The 18,792-nt window shown below is 40.4% G+C and overlaps 2 protein-coding genes and 1 pseudogene across 2 annotated transcripts in view; 1 reads left to right on the top strand and 2 right to left on the bottom strand.

Moving 5' to 3' along the window:
- The window catches only part of LOC109053349 (lysine-specific histone demethylase 1B), a 23,037-nt gene extending 22,907 nt beyond the window's left edge, over positions 1 to 130 (bottom strand). Inside the window, exon 1 of the mRNA XM_042745809.1 lies at positions 25 to 130. Coding sequence (XP_042601743.1) covers positions 25 to 40 — 16 coding nt within the window. The 5' untranslated portion in view covers positions 41 to 130. The remainder of the gene's footprint in view (positions 1 to 24) is intronic.
- LOC109070544 overlaps positions 1 to 18,792 on the bottom strand; it is a 731,031-nt pseudogene that overhangs the window by 527,035 nt on the left and 185,204 nt on the right.
- On the top strand, positions 247 to 13,425 carry LOC109066242 (cilia- and flagella-associated protein 69-like). Its single transcript, XM_042745808.1, has 17 exons — positions 247 to 549; positions 618 to 683; positions 1,699 to 1,764; positions 2,188 to 2,297; positions 2,382 to 2,458; positions 3,253 to 3,351; positions 3,625 to 3,777; positions 3,856 to 4,030; positions 4,623 to 4,746; positions 4,816 to 4,864; positions 4,936 to 5,057; positions 6,740 to 6,938; positions 7,713 to 7,871; positions 7,941 to 8,056; positions 8,131 to 8,249; positions 11,246 to 11,298; positions 13,274 to 13,425. Exons 1-17 carry the CDS (start codon positions 490 to 492, stop codon positions 13,327 to 13,329), a joined length of 1,803 nt encoding a protein of 600 aa, XP_042601742.1. The 5' UTR covers positions 247 to 489; the 3' UTR covers positions 13,330 to 13,425.

Raw genomic sequence — 18,792 nt, 5'->3', positions numbered from 1 at the left:
CGCGCGCGGATAAATGAGTCTCACCTGAGTCCGCCAGCATTGATGATGATGTTTCTGTTCAACCACTCAATACTTGACTCTGTTTTCTTTAACTAGAAGAACAGTTCCGCCTTCGTTCTTAACGAATTCGCTGTTATTTTCATATGGATGCAGGACATGTTCTGCAGGAAACTCACGACCTCTCTTCCGCTTTTGCGCTTGACAACACGAAACAAAATCAAAGTCCCCGCCTGCACTTCTTCGCTGTTATTTTCATATGGATGCAGGACATGTAGGATTTCGCGTTTTTTATTTATTTATTTATTTAATAATTTGCGCTGTTTGATTTTTTTTCTTGCGTGATTTAAGAAACTGACATGAGAGGTTCGGCAATCTGAAGCGGAAGTTCGTCTCGAGTAGCGCTCCGGAAGCAGCGCGCGTTACCATGGCGACCGCAGCGCGTCCTGTTGTGAAGACGCAGGAGAGATGATCGGACTCTGGCTGTAGATCATGCTGTCCAGCGCGCCGCACGCCCGCGGCTTCATCCACGACAGCAAGCCGCGGCCCGAGGTGCGTCTCCGCCGGTGTCTCAGTGTTTGTTTCTCGGTGTCTGTCTCTGACTGACCACTGTTTTGCAGGCTGTGAGGGTCACGGATCTCTCTCGAGTGCTTCAGCTGCTGCGGGAGCCGCTCTCGGTAGTCTCGGTAAGACTCGTGTGTATGGCAAGCCGCATTAACATTCAGTGCCTGCGCTTTATTTTTCCATGCTACTAGCACTTATTTTTTAGCTACTAGTGATTATTTGTAGGTTACAGGTAACTTTCTGAAGATTCTAGTCTACTTATTAATTAGATAATAGTTCTCATTTACTATTTTCTAGTACTTGTTTTAATAGTGACTAGTAACTATTCTACTGTTACAGATTTCAGTCTTTACCCTAACCTCGATGGGATCTGTCCTTCAGATATCAACTAGTCTGCATTACAGTAGTGATTAGTGTCTTTTTAATTTTACTAGTATGCAATCATTGCATACATTTTATTAAATAATACTATTTACTAAATACAGTATGTATTTAATAGATATTAGTAGTTATTCATTGGGTACTAGTACTACTTTTTAGACACTAGTACCCTTTGTAATTGTTACTAGTAACAAATCTGACTAGTCACAACTGATTTGTTTTCTTGTCTTATGTTTTGACTAGTTAGAATGACCACTGAGTTTAATCAAAAAAATCTCACTGGTGAAACTTGGAATGAGTACTAGTATCTAATAAATGTGAACTACTATCTATTGAATACTTACTAGTGGCTAATCAATACATACTAGTCTGCAGTGAATAAGTTCTAATATCTAACAAGTACTAGTATGCTATAAATGAATAATTGTATCTATTTAATAGTTAGAAGTATCTAATGAAGAAGTACTACTACAGTATATATGATTGTGTATTAGTATTTAATAATAGGTATTACCATCTAAAAAAGGTACTAGTTCCTAATGAATAACTACTAGTTCATAAATAAATATATAAATATATATATATACTGTATATACTAGTCACAACTGTAGTGCATACTCGTCAGAAGTAAACAGTTGATATCTTAATGACAGATCCCCATAAAAGTCAACGGCAATGAAATGTGTCACTAGTAACACCAGTGTTTGCTTCATCTCTCATTCACTAATGAGCTCATTTTCTCTCTCTCGTTTCCAGTCCTCGTTAAAAGAAAGGCAGGTTTTCATCTTGAAGAAGGTGGTAAAACAATGCCAGCATGGATTTGTATCCTAAAAGTTTCATGTAGATGGTGTTTTAACATAACTATTTTCTAAGTCCAAGATCCACCCAGAACCATTATATTTATTATATTATATTGCAGACAAGATAAACCCCATGACCAAATCAAAATACTGGGGGTACTAAGTACAACTAAAAAATTCAAAAGTGATCAGATAAAATCATAAATGTTTTGTTTAGGTGGGGTTCTATTAATATGTGATATAGTGCACAGAGTGTGAATAATGGTTTCTGCTGATGTCAGTGTGCTCTAGGATACTACAGTCCCTGATGTCTCAGTTTCCAGCTTCAGATATTAGCTGATGTTTGGTGTGACGCACCGCATGACGCTCTGTGATAATAATCCTGTGATGATGATGATGATGAAGGTGACATGATTAACACTTTCCTTAAAGTGCCCTTGTCCAGCTTTTGAGGGACCTCGCTGTCATATTTAAGATTATGAACGTTTGTGCTGAAAGAGTGTCTGATCATCCGGAATATGGCCGAATCCTCTGTGATTTACTGCAGATATGCAGGTGTGAAATCAGTCTTCATAGTCTTTGTAGCACCTGTGAACAGTGAACATGAACTAATGAAATCAGCAATGCTTTCTGTCTTCAACTTCCCTTCCTGAAGGAGAAATCGTCTGATGAGATGAAGTACGCCGCTGTGGTGACAGACTGTGTGTCTCAGATGGGTGAGCATATTAACCACATGACCAGCAAGAAGAGTTCAAAAAGAAGAAAATAATACTTTCATTCATCAGCGATGCATTAAATTGATCAAAAGTGACAGTAAAGACATAATGTTACTAAAGATTTTTATTTCAAGTAAATGCTGTTCTTCTGATCTTTCTGTTCATCTGTGAATCCTGAAAAATAAAATGTATCACAGTTTCCACAAAAATATTGAGCAGCACAACTGTGTTCAACATTGATAATAATCAGAAATGTTTCTTGAGCAGCAAATCATCATATTAGAATGATTTCTGAAGATCATGTGACACTGAAAGACTGGAGTAATGATGCTGAAAATACAGCTGCGCATCACAGAAATAAATTACACTTTAACAGAGATTCACACAGAAAACAGCTGTTTTACGTTCTACTAGTATTTTACTGTTTTTACTGTATTTTTAATCAAATAAATGCAGCCTTTGTGAGCAGAAGAGACTTTGAAACGTTAAAGAATTGTAATTATTCTACACTTCTGACCAGTAATGTAAAGTCAAACAAAGAACTGTATAAAAAAGAAAAGCAAAAGTAAAATGGTTTTGAATAATTTAGAATTTTGGGGTTAATGTGCTAAATAGAGTTTGATGTCTTTACGCAAATTCTAATTTCTCTTTTTGTCTTTTGTGGTGATATCTGATCCCAGCTTTGGCTAAATTCAGTGTATTGATAGATTTCTGAGTGAACTCTGCAGTTTCTGTGCATGTTCTTTCTCCAGCGGGATGAGTGTTTTCTCTCTATAATGAGTGTGTTACGACAGGTTTTCTGATGAGGATCCCGCTGCCGGAGGTGCGACGTCAGATCTGTTCATCTGTGATCGCCTTCTACAGCCGCGACAAACACAGACACAGCTCTGACGGTGAGAGACGTGATCCAGCTGTGTGTGTGAGTGTGTGTACTGATGTGTGTGTGTGTGTGTGTGTACTGATGTGTGTGTGTAAGTGTGTGTTTGTGTGTGTACTGATGTGTGTGTGTGGGTGTGTGTGTGTACTGGTGTGTGTGTGTGTGTATGTGTGTTTGTACTGATGTGTGTGTGTGTGTGTGTGTGTGTGTGTGAGAGTGTGTGTGTGTGTGTGTGTGTGTGTGTGTGTGTGTGTGTGTGTGTGTGTGTGTGTGTGTGTGTGTGTTTCAGGCCTGTCTCCTGCTCGTCTGGACTACAGAGCTCTGATGCTGGAGCGCAGCGGTGTTTCTGAGACGCTGGTCATGTCTCTGGCTCTGACGGAGGAGCAGCATTCAGTAAAACTGTGTCTCCTGCAGACGCTGCAGATCCTGTCCAGAACATCAGGTGACCAATCAGAGCCTCCGCTCGCTATCAGTGTGTGTCTCAGCTCTGCTCTGAACACGCCATGTGTTTCTGACAGAGTCAACTGTAAGCTGATGCTGAGAGCTCAGGCCGCGCAGAAGATCTGCTTCCACATGAGTGAAGGAGATCCGTCCGGAGAGCTGCTCTTCAGATCCTCCGAGATCCTGTGGAACCTGCTGGAGAACGGCTCTCGACAGGAAGTGACCTCACAGCTCAGCAGCAGCGACTGCATTGCGTGAGTCAAAAAATAACAATAGGTGAATTGCACTAGAAAAAAAATCAGGTAATAATGAAATAAATACAACAATCAAATTCAATACTGATTAATTATTTCTTATGCAGTTTAGTAAAAAAAAAAAAAACTAAACACACACATAATAAAAAAAAGAAGAAGAGAAAAAAACTTCAGGCTCAAAAAAAATCTAATGCTTATACTTATTCACCTTCCTTATAGTAGATAGACAAATAATAAAAGACTCCCTACACTACAATCCTGCTCAAACAAAACTCTTCATGTAAAGCACTGAGTTAACGTTTAAACCACAACACTACAATCCAAAAAACATTAAAAATACAAAAAAGAAAAAAATTTTTGCTAATAAAACTCAATATATAAAAAGATTTATTACCAGCAGAAATGAAACGCATGAGTTCTTTGCATGACAGTAATGGGAGGAATGTGTGCTATGAAAATGTAATTGACATGAAAATGATGCAAAAACTGCAAATGTTCTTGTGATTTTGTGTCAGACGTGAGCTGAAGATGAGTGTGCTCCTGACACATGATCAGACCTCTAAACCTTCCCATGATTCTCTCTGTGCTGCAGATCTCTGAGGGACGCGTTTCTCCATCTGCTCCTGAAGGGTTTCCGTCATCATGAGCGTCAGCTGAGGAACGACCTGCTGCTGCTGCTGTCTCTGATCGCCGAGAAGCCCGGCGCTCCTCTGATCGTGAGTCTTCATCATCATCATCCTCATAACTCTCCTCTGCAGCTCTCAGCGTGCGTCTGTGTGTTTCAGGAGAGCGGCTTCCTCAAGCATCTCACGCCCTTCCTCACGTTTCCCGAGCGTAAGTTTGAGTGATTTAACCAGCGTTCATGACAGCGGCAAGAACATTCCTCACACATCTGTGTTTCTCAGTGAAGAGCCACAATCCTCTGGTGAGAAATCTCAAGCTGACCTTCAACCAGGAGGACTTTGAGATGAAGAAGCTCCTGCTGAACATCATGGTGGTGCTGTCGAGAGATCTCTCCGCGCTGCAGGTGAGACGAACACATGACCGAGCCACACTCATTCTCATCCTTCAAACACCTTTCCTTCTTCTGTGGGACACAAAAAGAGATGTATGCAGCAAAATTAAATATATGCTAAATATAAGCTTGATGAAATATATTTTTTAAATGAAAATATATTTTGTTTTAAAGAGGTCATGAACTGCCTCTGTTTTTTATTTTGTACTGTTGTCTGAGATCCACTTATAATGTTATCAAGATTTTTACATCAAGTCAAGTCACCTTAATTTATAAAGCGCTTTTAACAATACAGACTGTGTCAAAGCAGCTTTACAGTATTGAACAGGAAAACAGTGTGTCAATAATGCAGAAGGACAACAGTTAAAGGCAGTTCATCGTTGAATTCAGTGATGTCATCATGCAGCTCAGTTCAGTTTAAATAGTATCTGTGCAATCAAGTCAACGATATCACTGGATATTAAGTGCATACATAAAATAACATCATAATTCAGAAGTTATAGTGTATTTAGCGTCCTGTCTTTAACCCTCTCATCAGACGCTCTGTTTGAAAAGGCGTGGAGGAATGTAGACTCGGACGTAAACGCCACTGCTGTGATTGTTTCTCACACTTGTGTTGTGACATTACTGTTGGATCCAATTCAGTCACACAACATCGTCTTTTAGTTTCAATCTTTCTGAAAATCCTGCACCGAATTGTGCCTTGTTTGTAAACAAATCCACGGTAAAATGAAGTGAAAGGACCAAGTTCTTTCTGACACGGTCTGGATCTTCATTAAAAATAAACGTTGGGATCAGAAGGAAGTTTTGCACAGCTTGGCACTGAACAGTGTCTTGTGCTCTTCAGAGCATCTTTATCGTTTGGTTTCTGCGCAGACCTGCGTGTTCGCCCTCTCGTAAACACTACATTTGCGAATCGGTGGGCGCTCTCGTAAAACACTACATTTGCGAATCGGTGGGCGGGGCTAAACAAGGGATGTTGAATCGGGTAAACAGGCAGTGATGTTGAATCGGTGGGCGGGGCTAAACAGGCAGTGATGTTGAATCGGTGGGCGGGGCTAAACAGGCAGTGATGTTGAATCGTCAGTGGTTGAATCGGGGGCTAAACAGGCAGTGATGTTGAAATCGGTGGGCGGGGCTAAACAGGCATAAACATTCAATCATGTTGAATGGGCTAAACAGGCAGTGATGTTGTATCGGTGGGCGGGTCTAAACAGGCAGGGATGTTGAATCGGTGGGCGGGGCTAAACAGGCAGTGATGTTGCATCGGTGGGCGGGGATGTTGAATCGGTAAACAGGCAGTGATGTTGAATCGGTGGGCGGGGCTAAACAGGCAGTGATGTTGCATCGGACAGCGATGCTAAACAGACAGCCATGCCTAAACTGATGTCGATCCCAAAGTGATGTTGATCTCCTGTGAAGGCGGTGCTTATCCACACTATTACATGATAGAATAGAACATTCGTTCTACTTCGTCTTGGCAGACTGCCTTCAGTATACGCTGTTTTTAGACTAACGAGAAAGTTTTAATTTCTGAAACATACAGGATGTTTTTACAGTACAATGACCTTTTATATATATGTGTGTGTATCTATATATTCCAAAGTTTTGGGAATTTTGTTTCTCCGTTCATGACCTTTAAACACACTGTGATGTTTTTGTGAGCTGATGGGGTTTGTCTCTGTGGTGAGCAGTTGTTCAGAGAGGGCCGTGTGATGCTGGCTCTGATGCTGCTGGTGAAGCCGAGCCCGTCTGCGGTGTGCAGATGGACCTCCAGACAGCAGGAGGAGCTGCAGCTGCAGGCTCTGTCCACACTGAGCACACTCGCTCCGCTGATGCTGGACGAATACATCAGCTGTCAGGCCAACACCTGTCTGCTGCTGCTGCAGGACGGTACAACACACACATGCACTGATTAAATCAGAGCAGAAAGTCTTAAAGCCATAAAGTCATGGCATTAAATCTTGCATGAACTGCAAAAAAATTAATCTCTTCCTCAGTATTTTTGTCTAGTTTCTGGTACACATATCTAAACATCCTTCAATCAAAGACACATTTACTGGAGATGCAAAATTAAGATATTAAGTCTTGTTTTCTAAAAAACAAGAACAAAATGGAGTTCATGATTAAAACAAGAACAAATGAAGAGCCTCTAAGTGCCTTTTGAAATGTTCTTCTAAAATGAGCATTTTTCTCAGGCTCCTGTGTAGGTTCAGTTATTTCACGTTAACGGCAATTAATAGGATCTTTTCATTGGCATTAAAGTCAAATAATTGAACGTATACATAGGAGCCTGAGAAAAATGCTCATTTTAGAAGAACATTTCAAAAGGCACTTAGAGGCTTTTGCATCTGAACTCTTCAAATATTGATTAAACAGTGGTTTGTTGACTCAAGAACAGCTGCTATTGGATCAGTGTGATTCGTAAATGAATTGCTCTGTGCAATTTGGGAACCAATTCATCATAGAAAAGAGTCAGTTCATTCACGAATCAGACATTGCGTGTCAGAGGCAGTGGTGGTTTCTTCAGAATGGAATTAAAAAAGTAGAAGTAAAAAGTATGATACTATGCTTTTGAACATAATGAAGTAATACTTTCCCAGAGTAAAAACACTCTGAGAAAGCAGCGATTCTGAAAGTTGAAGTGCTCTGTCGCTGGTCTCTCAGACACCTTCAGTGGGCGGGGTCACGGTTTCCACGGCAGCGGCGGCGGGAGGAAGGCTCAGCTGCGGGGCTGCATGCGTGCGCTCAGATCCGTGACGTCTTTGGAGCACAAGCCACTCCAGCAAGATCTGTGTGATCAGGGCGTCATCGGGCAGCTCTTGGGTGAGTCTCCTTCAGTGTCCTCCAGCGCCTCCTGCAGCACAGACTGACTCACAGCGGCTCTGTGTCCAGGTGTGCTGCGCTGGTTCCTGGGGAGGCCGCAGGACGAGGACGCTGTGGCTCTGGAGATCCAGACGGACTGTCTGTTCCTGCTGTCTCTGCTCTGTGAGGGAGACGTACACAGGAAGGTGAGACATGTCCCCTGCTGTCTCCCAGCACCGCCGTCCTCTCGTGATGACTGACCAGCGCTGCTTGTGTCCAGGAGCTGTTCGGCCGTGACGGGGTGGAGGTGCTGATCCAGTATCTGAGTCTGGACGCCGCGCTGGTCTTCAGCGGTCTGGGTCATAATAAACTGCTGCTGTCCACCGTCGACTGTCTTTGGTGAGACGCACGCGTCTTTATCTGTTCACAACAAGAATAATAGTTATGACTATAACCGTAACGATTCTGTTTATTGTAATCACGCTAAAGTTGTGTCACTTTAAATTAGGGCTGAATATATTGATTCTCATTTTGATAAACCAATACTGAATCTTAAATCCCAATAATCGATCTGTGCTGTTTTCAGATTAACCAAACATTTGTAGCTCCTCTTGTTCAATAATCTCGAAAACGTTGTAACTTTTGATATGAAACAAAGTCTCTGCATCCAAATTCTGTCAGTTTTATTATGACATGTAATCAGTAAATGTGTTTTTGTGGCTGTGTAATGTGTGCTGACAGAGCGCTGAGCATCTCTTCCTCTTTACTGTTAGTTACAGCAGCAAATAACATGAATGAACAGCAGAAACAGAACAGCTCCCTGAAATGAATCATGAATCATGGAATCCATCAATCAGTGATTCAGCCACAGAAAGACATCAGTAAAACAGCCTGTGATCAATAATGTCACATAACATCACATTTACTTCAGAAAAGACATTTAATGTCCATAAATTCCATAACCAGAATCAGCTAGAAAAATAACTCTAGAGAAGAGCATTTTGATCCATATATGCACTTTATTACATATTCATTATATTTTACTGAATTTGTTCTTTAGTGTTCCATTTAGTTTAAATGTTTATATTTCAGTTTTTAAAACTGGAGTAGAAACACAATCACAAAAACAAAAATAACCACAGCCAAAATGTTTAGATTTCAGCAACAAACTGGAGTAGAAACATAATTACATAATTAAATATTATCATAATAAATTTGTATTATATAATCCATTTTATGGAAACTGCCTTATGTGCAATTTAAACATTTATCAATAAAAATAACAGAAATAAACACAACTCACATAAATAAAGTAAAACAATTAAATGAACATCAATCCAGGACAAAGAACAGATAGAAACTGAAGGCTTGTAAAGACAGGGAAACAAAGGAGCAAACAAGATGATCAATCAACACAGGTGAACAGAATAAGGGTGATTAACTAATAATGAGAACAGGAACCAAACCAAATAAGGACAAACAGGAACATACACGTGTCACTGTCGATGTTTTTATCGTTCAGAACGATCTGGGGTGCACTAGTTCCATTGAATTCTACTGGTATGACAGAACTTCAGCTCCCCTAAAGTTATTCCAGCGATACTGTTCCTCTGTGTCATCATGGACTCCGCTGTACTTTTAAATCTAGAATGAGTTTAAACTACAAACCCGATTCCAAAAAAGTTGGGACACTGTACAAATTGTGAGTAAAAAAGAATGGAATAATTTACAAATCTCATAAACTTATATTTTATTCACAATAGAATATAGATAACATATCAAATGTTGAAAGTGAGACATTTTGAAATGTCATGCCAAATATTGGCTCATTTTGGATTTCATGAGAGCTACACATTCCAAAAAAGAGGCGGGAAAAGTTAAATGTACATATAAGGAACAGCTGGAGGACCAATTTGCAGCTTATTAGGTCAACTGGCAACATGATTGGGTATAAAAAAGAGCCTCTCAGAGTGGCAGTGCCTCTCAGAAGTCAAGATGGGCAAAGGGATCACCAATTCCCCCAATGCTGCGGCGAAAAATAGTGGAGCAATATCAGAAAGGAGTTTCTCAGAGAATAAACTGCAAATATTTTGAAGTTATCATCATCTACAGTGCATAATATCATCCAAAGATTCAGAGAATCTGGAACAATCTCTGTGTGTAAGGGTCAAGGCCGGAAAACCATACTGGATGCCCGTGATCTTCGGGCGCTTAGACGGCACTGCCTCACATACAGGAATGCTACTGTAATGGAAATCACAACATGGGCTCAGGAATACTTCCAGAAAACATTGTCGGAACACAATCCACCGTGCCATTCACCGTTGCCGGCTAAAACTCTATAGGTCTAAAGAGAAGCCATATCTAAACATGATCCAGAAGCACAGGCGTTTTCTCTGGGCCAAGGCTCATTTAAAATGGACTGTGGCAAAGTGGAAAACTGTTCTGTAGTCAGACGAATCAAAATTTGAAGTTCTTTTTGGAAAACTGGGACACCATGTCATCTGGACTAAAGAGGACAAGGACAACCCAAGTTGTTATCAGCGCTCAGTTCAGAAGCCTGCATCTCTGATGGGGTTGCATGAGTGCGTGTGGCATGGGCAGCTTACACATCTGGAAAGGCACCATCAATGCTGAAAGGTATATCCAAGTTCTAGAACAACATATGCTCCCATCCAGACGTCGTCTCTTTCAGGGAAGACCTTGCATTTTCCAACATGACAATGCCAGACCACATACTGCATCAATTACAACATCATGCCTGCGTAAAAGAAGGATCCGGGTACTGAAATGGCCAGCCTGCAGTCCAGATCTTTCACCCATAGAAAACATTTGCCGCATCATAAAGAGGAAGAATTCGACAAAGAAGACCTAAGACAGCTGAGCAACTAGAAGCCTGTATTAGACAAGAATGGGACAACATTCCTATTCCTAAACTTGAGCAACTTGTCTCCTCAGTCCCCAGACGTTTGCAGACTGTTATAAAAAGAAGAGGGGATGCCACACAGTGGTAAACATGGCCTTGTACCAACTTTTTTGAGATGTGTTGATGCCATGAAATTTAAAATCAACTTATTTTCCCTTAAAATTATACATTTTCTCAGTTTAATGATTTGATGTCATCTATGTTGTATTCTGAATAAAATATTGAAATTTGAAACTTCCACATCATTGCATTTTGTTTTTATTCACAATTTATACAGTGTCCCAACTTTTTTGGAATCGGGTTTGTACATCTTTATTGTTATTATCTTTGGTGTGAATGTGCTTTCACTCATTTATTCTCGAAAGCAACTCCCTGTCTGAATGTGTGTGCAGAATGACCAGAGCTTGAGGTTTTCTGCACACATACGGTGATGGGACTCTCCCCAGGTCTGCTGTGATTTCTCCCTCAGGTCGTGTGTGGTGGGGTGTTTCGGTATGGAATCTGCTGCTGCAGCTGCTGCAGGTGAGAGCTGCGCTCTGCAAACAAATACTCATACTTTTTTCAATTAATTTACTTTACGTGTACACATACTGATCATTTACTTAAATTAATGGACAAAGACATTTCTCCACAAACATCTATGTAATAACAAACTTGGCACATTTCTTTTTTCTCTCTCTCTTGCCACATTTTTATTTTTTGGTTTTGTTTAAATAGGCTATGATTCATATTTTTGTCGTCTTCATTATTATGACTGACTTCAGTCTAGCGCGAGTTTAAGCACTCTCCGAACAACTGAGAGTGCTTAAACGAAGTGAAGCTGTGAATCTCTTACTTTCATCTGCACTTTGTTGTTATGATGAGAGAATTCAGTCCACGAGCACATGTACTGATGACTCATCTGAACGCTTCTGTCCGGCCTTACACAAGCTCCACCTTCAGTATCATGAAGTGAAAATATGGCCACTTTCCATTACCACCTGCTCCCACACACATTCTAATATTGTATATCATATTTACGCTATCAAAACTCCACTCCTGCTGAATGTCAGACCATTACCACCTGCTCCCACACACATTCTAATATTGTATATCATATTTACGCTATCAATATGCGGGGTACTGAAATCTCCATTTTCTGTTCACTTTTACTTTGGATTTGGCAATCTTGTGCACTCTGTGTAAAGGAGCACAAAAGCAGTCAAAAGCAGTGCTGGGAAAAGTTACTTTTAAAAGTAATGCATTACAATATTGTGCTACTCCCTAAAAAAGTAACTAATTACATTACTTAGTTACTTTTTATGGAAAGTAATTAAATATGAGCAGGGCTTGATTGTGTTTAATATAAGAAGTTCTATTTATACACACAATTGTTAGTTGATCTAAAGTCATTTTTGCTGATTAGTACGGTTGAACTGGATCATCAAAGGTCAGCAGCAAGGACTGAGTTTTAATTCATTTTGATGAATACTAAATCTGTTTTATTTTTTGCAAGTGGGATGAATTAAAGCACTTTCAGATTTAGTCTAGAACTACATCATGTTCACACAACACCTCTGTATTTTTGATTTCTCCCAATATGGGGACAGGAGACTGGTCAGTCAATAATTGGGAAAACAAAGTAACTGGTGTTACTTTTTTGAAAAAGTAACTCAGATATTTTCTTGTAAATTAAAAAGTAATTTTACTAGTTACTTGAAAAAAAGTAATCTGATTACATAACTTGCGTTACTTGTAATGCGTTACCCCCAACACTGGTCATCAGCAGCACAGGTATATTTGTAGCAATATCCAACAATGCATTGTATGGGTCAAAATTATGCCTTTCTCTTTTATGGCAAAAATCATTAGGATATTAAGTAAAGATCATGTTCCATGAAGATATTTAGTAAATTTTCTACCGTAAACATATCAAAACTTCATTTTTGATTAGTAATATGCATTAAGAACTTCATTTGAACAACTTTAAAGATGATTTTCTCAATATTTTGATTTTTTTGCACCCTCAGATTCCATATTTTCTAATAGTTGTATCTCAGACAAATATTATCCTCCTAACAAACCACACATCAATGGAGAGATTATTTATTCAGCTTCAGATGATGTAGAAATCTCAATTTCAATAAATTTACCCTAATGACGGTTTTGTGCTCCAGGGTCACATTTGTCAGTGAGCTCAGGATCTGTTGAGCAGCAAATCCTCCAGCACGATCTGTCAGTCTTACTCACTACTGCAGCTTGTATTGGATGCTGGGTTGCCTAGTCCTCTTCTTTTCCATGGAATCGGACTACTTTTGTTGCCATTGTTTGTTTTTCCCCCATGTGTTCAAGGTTTAAAATATTGCATGAATTATATTTGACTGAAATGCTTGTATTAAAAATACTTTGCCTTCTACCTGTGATAAACTGCTCTAGATGTTCAGTTTTGTGAAGGTGGGTCACTGGCAGGAAGACTTGTATAGGTTTTGTGTTTGAAGCGGACCCCCATACAGCTCAGCGGAGCCCCAGACGCATGCTGACGCCGCTCGTGTCCGCGCTGCTGGAGCTGTGTGAGAATCCCCAGGCCGTCACACACCTGCTGCGCTGGAGCGGAGACAGAGACACCAGCGCGCCGCAGCTGCTGCTGCACATCTGGAGGAGAAAAAGACGTCTCACGAGACCCACACGGCATGATCGCAGGTGCACACGCCATAAAAACAGCACTTTTCACGGTCAAGCACCTGTCAAACTAAACTCTTACTGAAAAAAGATGAAATATTTCATTTGTTTCACTGCATGTCATGTGACGGATGGGCTTCGAGAGAATATGAAGGGGTTCAGAGATTAAAGTGCTCTGTGATTAAAGTGAACATGAAATCAACATGGACCTTCTTAATGGAGCATTCAGTGAACGTGATAGACTCGAAGAGCGTCTCCTCCTGCATTTATCTTCAAGCATAACCTGTTTGTTTCTCTCTACTGTAAAGTGACCAGATGGTCTGTTAACACTCTCTCTCTCTCTCTCTCTCTCTCTCTCTCTAATAGACGTAAAACGGCCGATTGTCTCTCGGCATCAGGATGAATCTTCATCATCGTCATCGTCACATGATGTCAGTGCTGCTGTCAGAGACGTGTCAGAAAACCTGCGTGCAAACATCTACTGCATCTTCTGCAAACTGGGTACGAGCGAGAACAGCGTGTGTTGAATCAATCAATCAGCTATATTTTATTTCTAAAGTTGATTTCAAATACATTTTGTAGTTTAAATCAAAGTTTGGAATGAAAGGTGTTTTTTAAAGTAACATCTGCGGGTTTCGATGATCATCTGCAGGATTCGAGGGTCTGTTGGGTTTGAGCGCTGAAGATCACGTCACGCTCCGCGTCATCCACCGATACCTGGACTTCAAGGTGAGTCACCAGCGATCTGTGTGCGTGCGTGTGTGTGTGTGCATGTGTGTGTGTGTGTGAGTGAGTGTGTGAGTGTGTGCGAGATCTGTCAGTCTCTGTGAGCATCCAGCATTAAAGGTAGGGTATGTGATTTCGGAGAGCCTAGCAATATCAAGTTATCAATATCATGTGGTGTAAATAACTAGAGAGGCGAATGCAGGTCTATGCAAAAACCAATGGATAAAGATGCTCTCAAGACAACAAGACGCTGTGCAGTGCCGAGCTGTAGAGAAACAGTCTTTTTGTTGCCTTCCTTCTGATCCCAAAGTTCGGATTTTGGATGAACTTTATTCTTAATAAAGCTCCAGAACTTGGTCCTTTGTTCACTTCATTTTACCGTGGATTTGTTTACAAACAAGGCACAATTCGGTGCAGGATTTTCAGAAAGATTGAAACTAAAAGACGATGTTGTGTGACAGGATCCGACAGTAATGTCACAACACAAGTGTGAGAAACAATCACAGCAGTGGCGTTTACGTCCGAGTCTACATTCCTCCACGCCTTTTCAAACAGAGCGTCTGATGAGAGGGTTAAAGACAGGACGCTAAATAGACTATTACTTCTGAATTATGATGTGTTTTGATGTAAAAATCTTGATAACATTATAAGTGGATCTCAGAGAACGGTACAAAATAAAAAACAGAGGCAGTTCACGACCGCTGTACCGGTGTTCCTCACAGGTGTGTGAGGTTGTGCAGGAGCTGTGGAGTGAGGGAGCGCTGGCCGTTCCGTCAGATGAAGCGGCGCTGAAGAGCGTGCTGCAGGTCAGTGAAGCCACGGCCGAGAGCGTGCGCTCGCTGCAGCAAAGCATTCTGGGCCGTCAGCAGCAGGAGGAGCTGCAGGAGGAGCAGCTGCTGTATAAAGAGGTAAAGCGTCCTGTCGGCCGTATGTTCTGTACAAGACAGCAGCGACTGACTGACCGCTGTGATTGTGTTCCAGATCCGCTTCACTCACAAGCAGCGAGGGATCGCAGCAGAGGCCTGGAGGAGTTACGTTGCCAGAACCTCAAACTACAGCGTCCTGAAGGTCTGAAGCCCGACCGCTTTCATCCGCGTCTTCATCCGAGTGTCTCTGCATTGATTCTTTTGTGTTTGGCAGGAGTTCAAGCGTCTTCAGGAGGAGCGGAGCACCTGTGAACCCCATGCTCCATCAGACACCGAGACGAATAAACCAGCACCAGTCACTGAATAGAGAGAATACAGCCAACTGATGCATTTAATACCACATATATGCACTGTTGTTCAAACGCTTGCCCTCGTTAAAGTGACAGTTCACCAGAAGATGACAGAATGTTAGCATTAGCATGCTAGCAATCACTGCTGGACCAATGAGCTAACATGGCGGAAATGATGACTGGATCTCAAGCAAAGCCAGCTATGAACGCTGAATGTTAGCATTTGAATAATGGCTAATAAAATAAGATATCAGAGCCAGAACGCACCTGTGTGTTTATTGAAGGTCAGATTCTCTGTTTCTCAAGCTGTTGTGATGTACTAGTGTTTCAGACCCAGAAGACTTTTCTGTCCAAAGGAAGCTTTATGTTTAACTCTTTTCCCGCCAAACACAGAATTTTACGAGTTTCCGTGTTTTCACTGTTATACACTAGGAGGCGCTATCACGCATCTCCAGAATGAGTCTAGAATCACTTGATCAAAAACACAGACCAGAGAGACGCAGAAACGAGTGATACGAGTGAGCTCATATGTAAGCAGGGCTGGACGGAGTCCAGGGAGTGAATTTCAAGAGGGATGGAGTTTCACTTCCAACTTGTTATGTTTATTTGGAAATTAAATTATTTCTATATTTTATCCATTCAAAAGACTATGAAAGCAATCCCAGTTCTGCACATCAACATGGCGCTGCAGGCCCGGATTGGCTAATCGGAGGACCGGGAGAATTCCTGGTGGGCCGGTCTGTTGTTTTTGGCTGCGAGGGCCGGTGTTGTCATGCCACTTGGGTTGAGATACGCTGTGCTGCATCCACTCACAGCAGCCACACTCTTTTTATTTATTATCTTCTCGCAGCCTCACTCGCAGGGTTGCCAGCTGTTCTGTATAATACGGAATCATCCCGTATTTAAGGCATCAAAGAAGCATCCCGTATGAAAGCTATAGCCTTAATTGCAAGTGAAATTCTTCTGCTTCACAGCGAGTGGGACTTACAGTAATTCCCTTCCACCATCCGCGTTTTGATTTTCTCAAATCAGTTTGAGCGAATGCAAACAACTTATTGATCATGAGCCCAACATCCAGCAAGGCATGAAAACATTCAGTCTACCCGAGAGAAGATGTCTTTCATTGGAAGTTAATACTGTTGAATAGAGAAAAAGTAGACTACATTTTTTTATAAAAATTAACTTCTAGTGTATTCCTAAAACTAGACCCAAGTACAAATCCAAAGACCAGAAGAAGCTCACTCTCTAAACTTTCTTAAATTAAAAAATATGCATTTTCATTCATTCATAGGCTATATGATTGCAATCAAATTTTAGGTAAAAAATGTTTATGCTTCATTGACTTATGTTTCATTGACGTTCAGTTTTTATGCCTTCAAATTTCATGCAAATTTGTATGTATGTAATTTCAGTGTTTTCACCTCCTAAATTACTACACTACTTGTGCAGTCATTTTTTTAGAATAGTTTATTGTACATAAATAGGTAAAGCAAAACAAATGTTATTATTTCCGAGAACTTTTTAGGCAGACATTATGATACAAATATTTTGAGCTTCCCTTATTATGTCCCTTACTTTATTATAAAGAATCACAATTGTCCCTTATTTTCCATTTCTGAAGTTAATTGTCAGCCTTAATGATGACGTAATTATCTTTTAATTCCCCCGACAGAGGCACCTTGCTAAAAAAACGTCAGTTGTTGAATTTATGTGAGCAAAAATACAATGAATCACAAGGCTGTCGGGAACAGTTCACTATGCAGATGTAGACCTATATACTGAGGTTTTGATAACATTATTTTAATAGGCCTATAGTCAGTAGTGAACTAAAACGGGCCGGTCCAAGGCATGAAACTCCAGGGCTGAAAATGAGTCCCACTCCGGGCCTGTGGCGCTGTGTTTATGGTTGGCTGCGCAATGCCATCTTTTGCCATAAAACCTGCAGACTGCAGTTTTTGTCATTCATTATAACAAACAAAGTGTTGAGGCGATGTATATAATAGATTCAGTGTGCAGTGTAGAGAGCTTCATTAATTAAAATTGAAGTTTGTGAGATGGCGATGAACTAAGGAGGGTAACAGGTTTTTAATGATTATAAAGAGAGTTTGCAAATGTGAAATTTATTTTATACTAGTGCTAGTAATGGAGAAAAGTGGAAACACTGTGGAAGAGGGATACATTACAAGTATCATATGATTGCATCAAAGAGTGTATGATTCACTATCAAACATCAGCAAAAAGATTGCAAAGGCAAATTATTTCTCTGATCTCATTGCTAAAAACGCTCATAGTCCAAAAATATTATTTAATACCATCAATAGTGTGCTAAATCCGATGTCTAATTTATACCCAGATCCGTCTCCTATGACCTGTGAAAACTTTCTTATGTTTTTTACTGACAAAATCATGTATTGTTCCCTCCTCTCTGGACTTCCGACAGTCCTCATCAATTTCTACATATTTATCTGAATTTACTCCAGTGTCTCACAGTTACCTGGTGCAAATTATTTATAAAATGAAGCCCACTTTTTCATTGGATGTTGTTCCTCCTCGTCTCTTATTAGAGACATTTGACACTATAAGTCCTAGTTTACTGTCAATAATTAATAGCAGTTTAATCAGTGGAATAGTCCCATCTTATTTTGAGCATGCCACTGCGCTACTACTCAAAAAAACAAATCTCGATCCAACAGTTTTAAATAATTACCGTCCCATTTCTAAATTGGCTTTTTTTTTTTTTTTTTAATGTTCTGGAGAAGGTTGTGTTTAATCAGCTTTCTTCTTTCCTACAGGAAAATAGTAATTTCAATAAATAACTGGCTTCAGACCTCAACACAGTACATAATCTGCATTGCTAAAAGTATTAAACGATTTATTGTTGATTGTTGATTCCGGCCAATTGTGCTGTTTTAATTTTGCTGGACCTTAGTGTGGCATTTGATACTCTTGATCATGGCATTCTTTTAAATCGTTTACAGCAAATTGGGATTCAAGGACATGTTTTAAATTGCTTTGTATCCTATTTAAAGGATCGAACCTTCTCTGTAGAGAGTGGCAAATATTCATCATCTTGTGCACCAGTTTTGTATGGGGTTCCACAGGGCTCAATTTTGGGTCCTGTTCCTTTTTCTTTATACATGCTTCCTTTGTATGCTATATTTAAGAGGTACAATGTTTCATACCACTGTTACGCAGATGATACTCAGTGTTATGTTCCCTTGCACTCAAAGGATGTTTCCAGTTTACAGTGTCTGTTTGATTGTCTGAGAGATGTTAAAGAGTGGATGTCTGCCAACTTTCTTCAGTTAAATGAGTCCAAGACCAAGGTCTCAATTTTTGGCTCCTCTGCTTCTACAGAGGTTGTGGCCAGTAAACTGGGACCTCTATCTGGTAATCTTCATTCAAAGATGAAGTCA

This window comes from Cyprinus carpio, chromosome B19 (assembly GCF_018340385.1).
Source record: "Cyprinus carpio isolate SPL01 chromosome B19, ASM1834038v1, whole genome shotgun sequence".
Taxonomy (NCBI): Eukaryota; Metazoa; Chordata; class Actinopteri; order Cypriniformes; family Cyprinidae; genus Cyprinus; species Cyprinus carpio.
Note: the sequence above shows the minus strand (reverse complement) of the source record. Positions and strands in the feature narration are given on the sequence as shown.

Bases quoted from the DNA above. Each gene is read 5' to 3' on its own strand.
- LOC109066242 (XM_042745808.1), top strand. From the start codon at position 490: ATGCTGTCCAGCGCGCCGCACGCCCGCGGCTTCATCCACGACAGCAAG. The intron at 2,298-2,381 runs GTGTGAAATCAG...TTTCTGTCTTCA, and splicing joins GATTTACTGCAGATATGCAG to ACTTCCCTTCCTGAAGGAGA. The intron at 4,865-4,935 runs GTAAGTTTGAGT...TGTGTTTCTCAG, and splicing joins CTTCCTCACGTTTCCCGAGC to TGAAGAGCCACAATCCTCTG.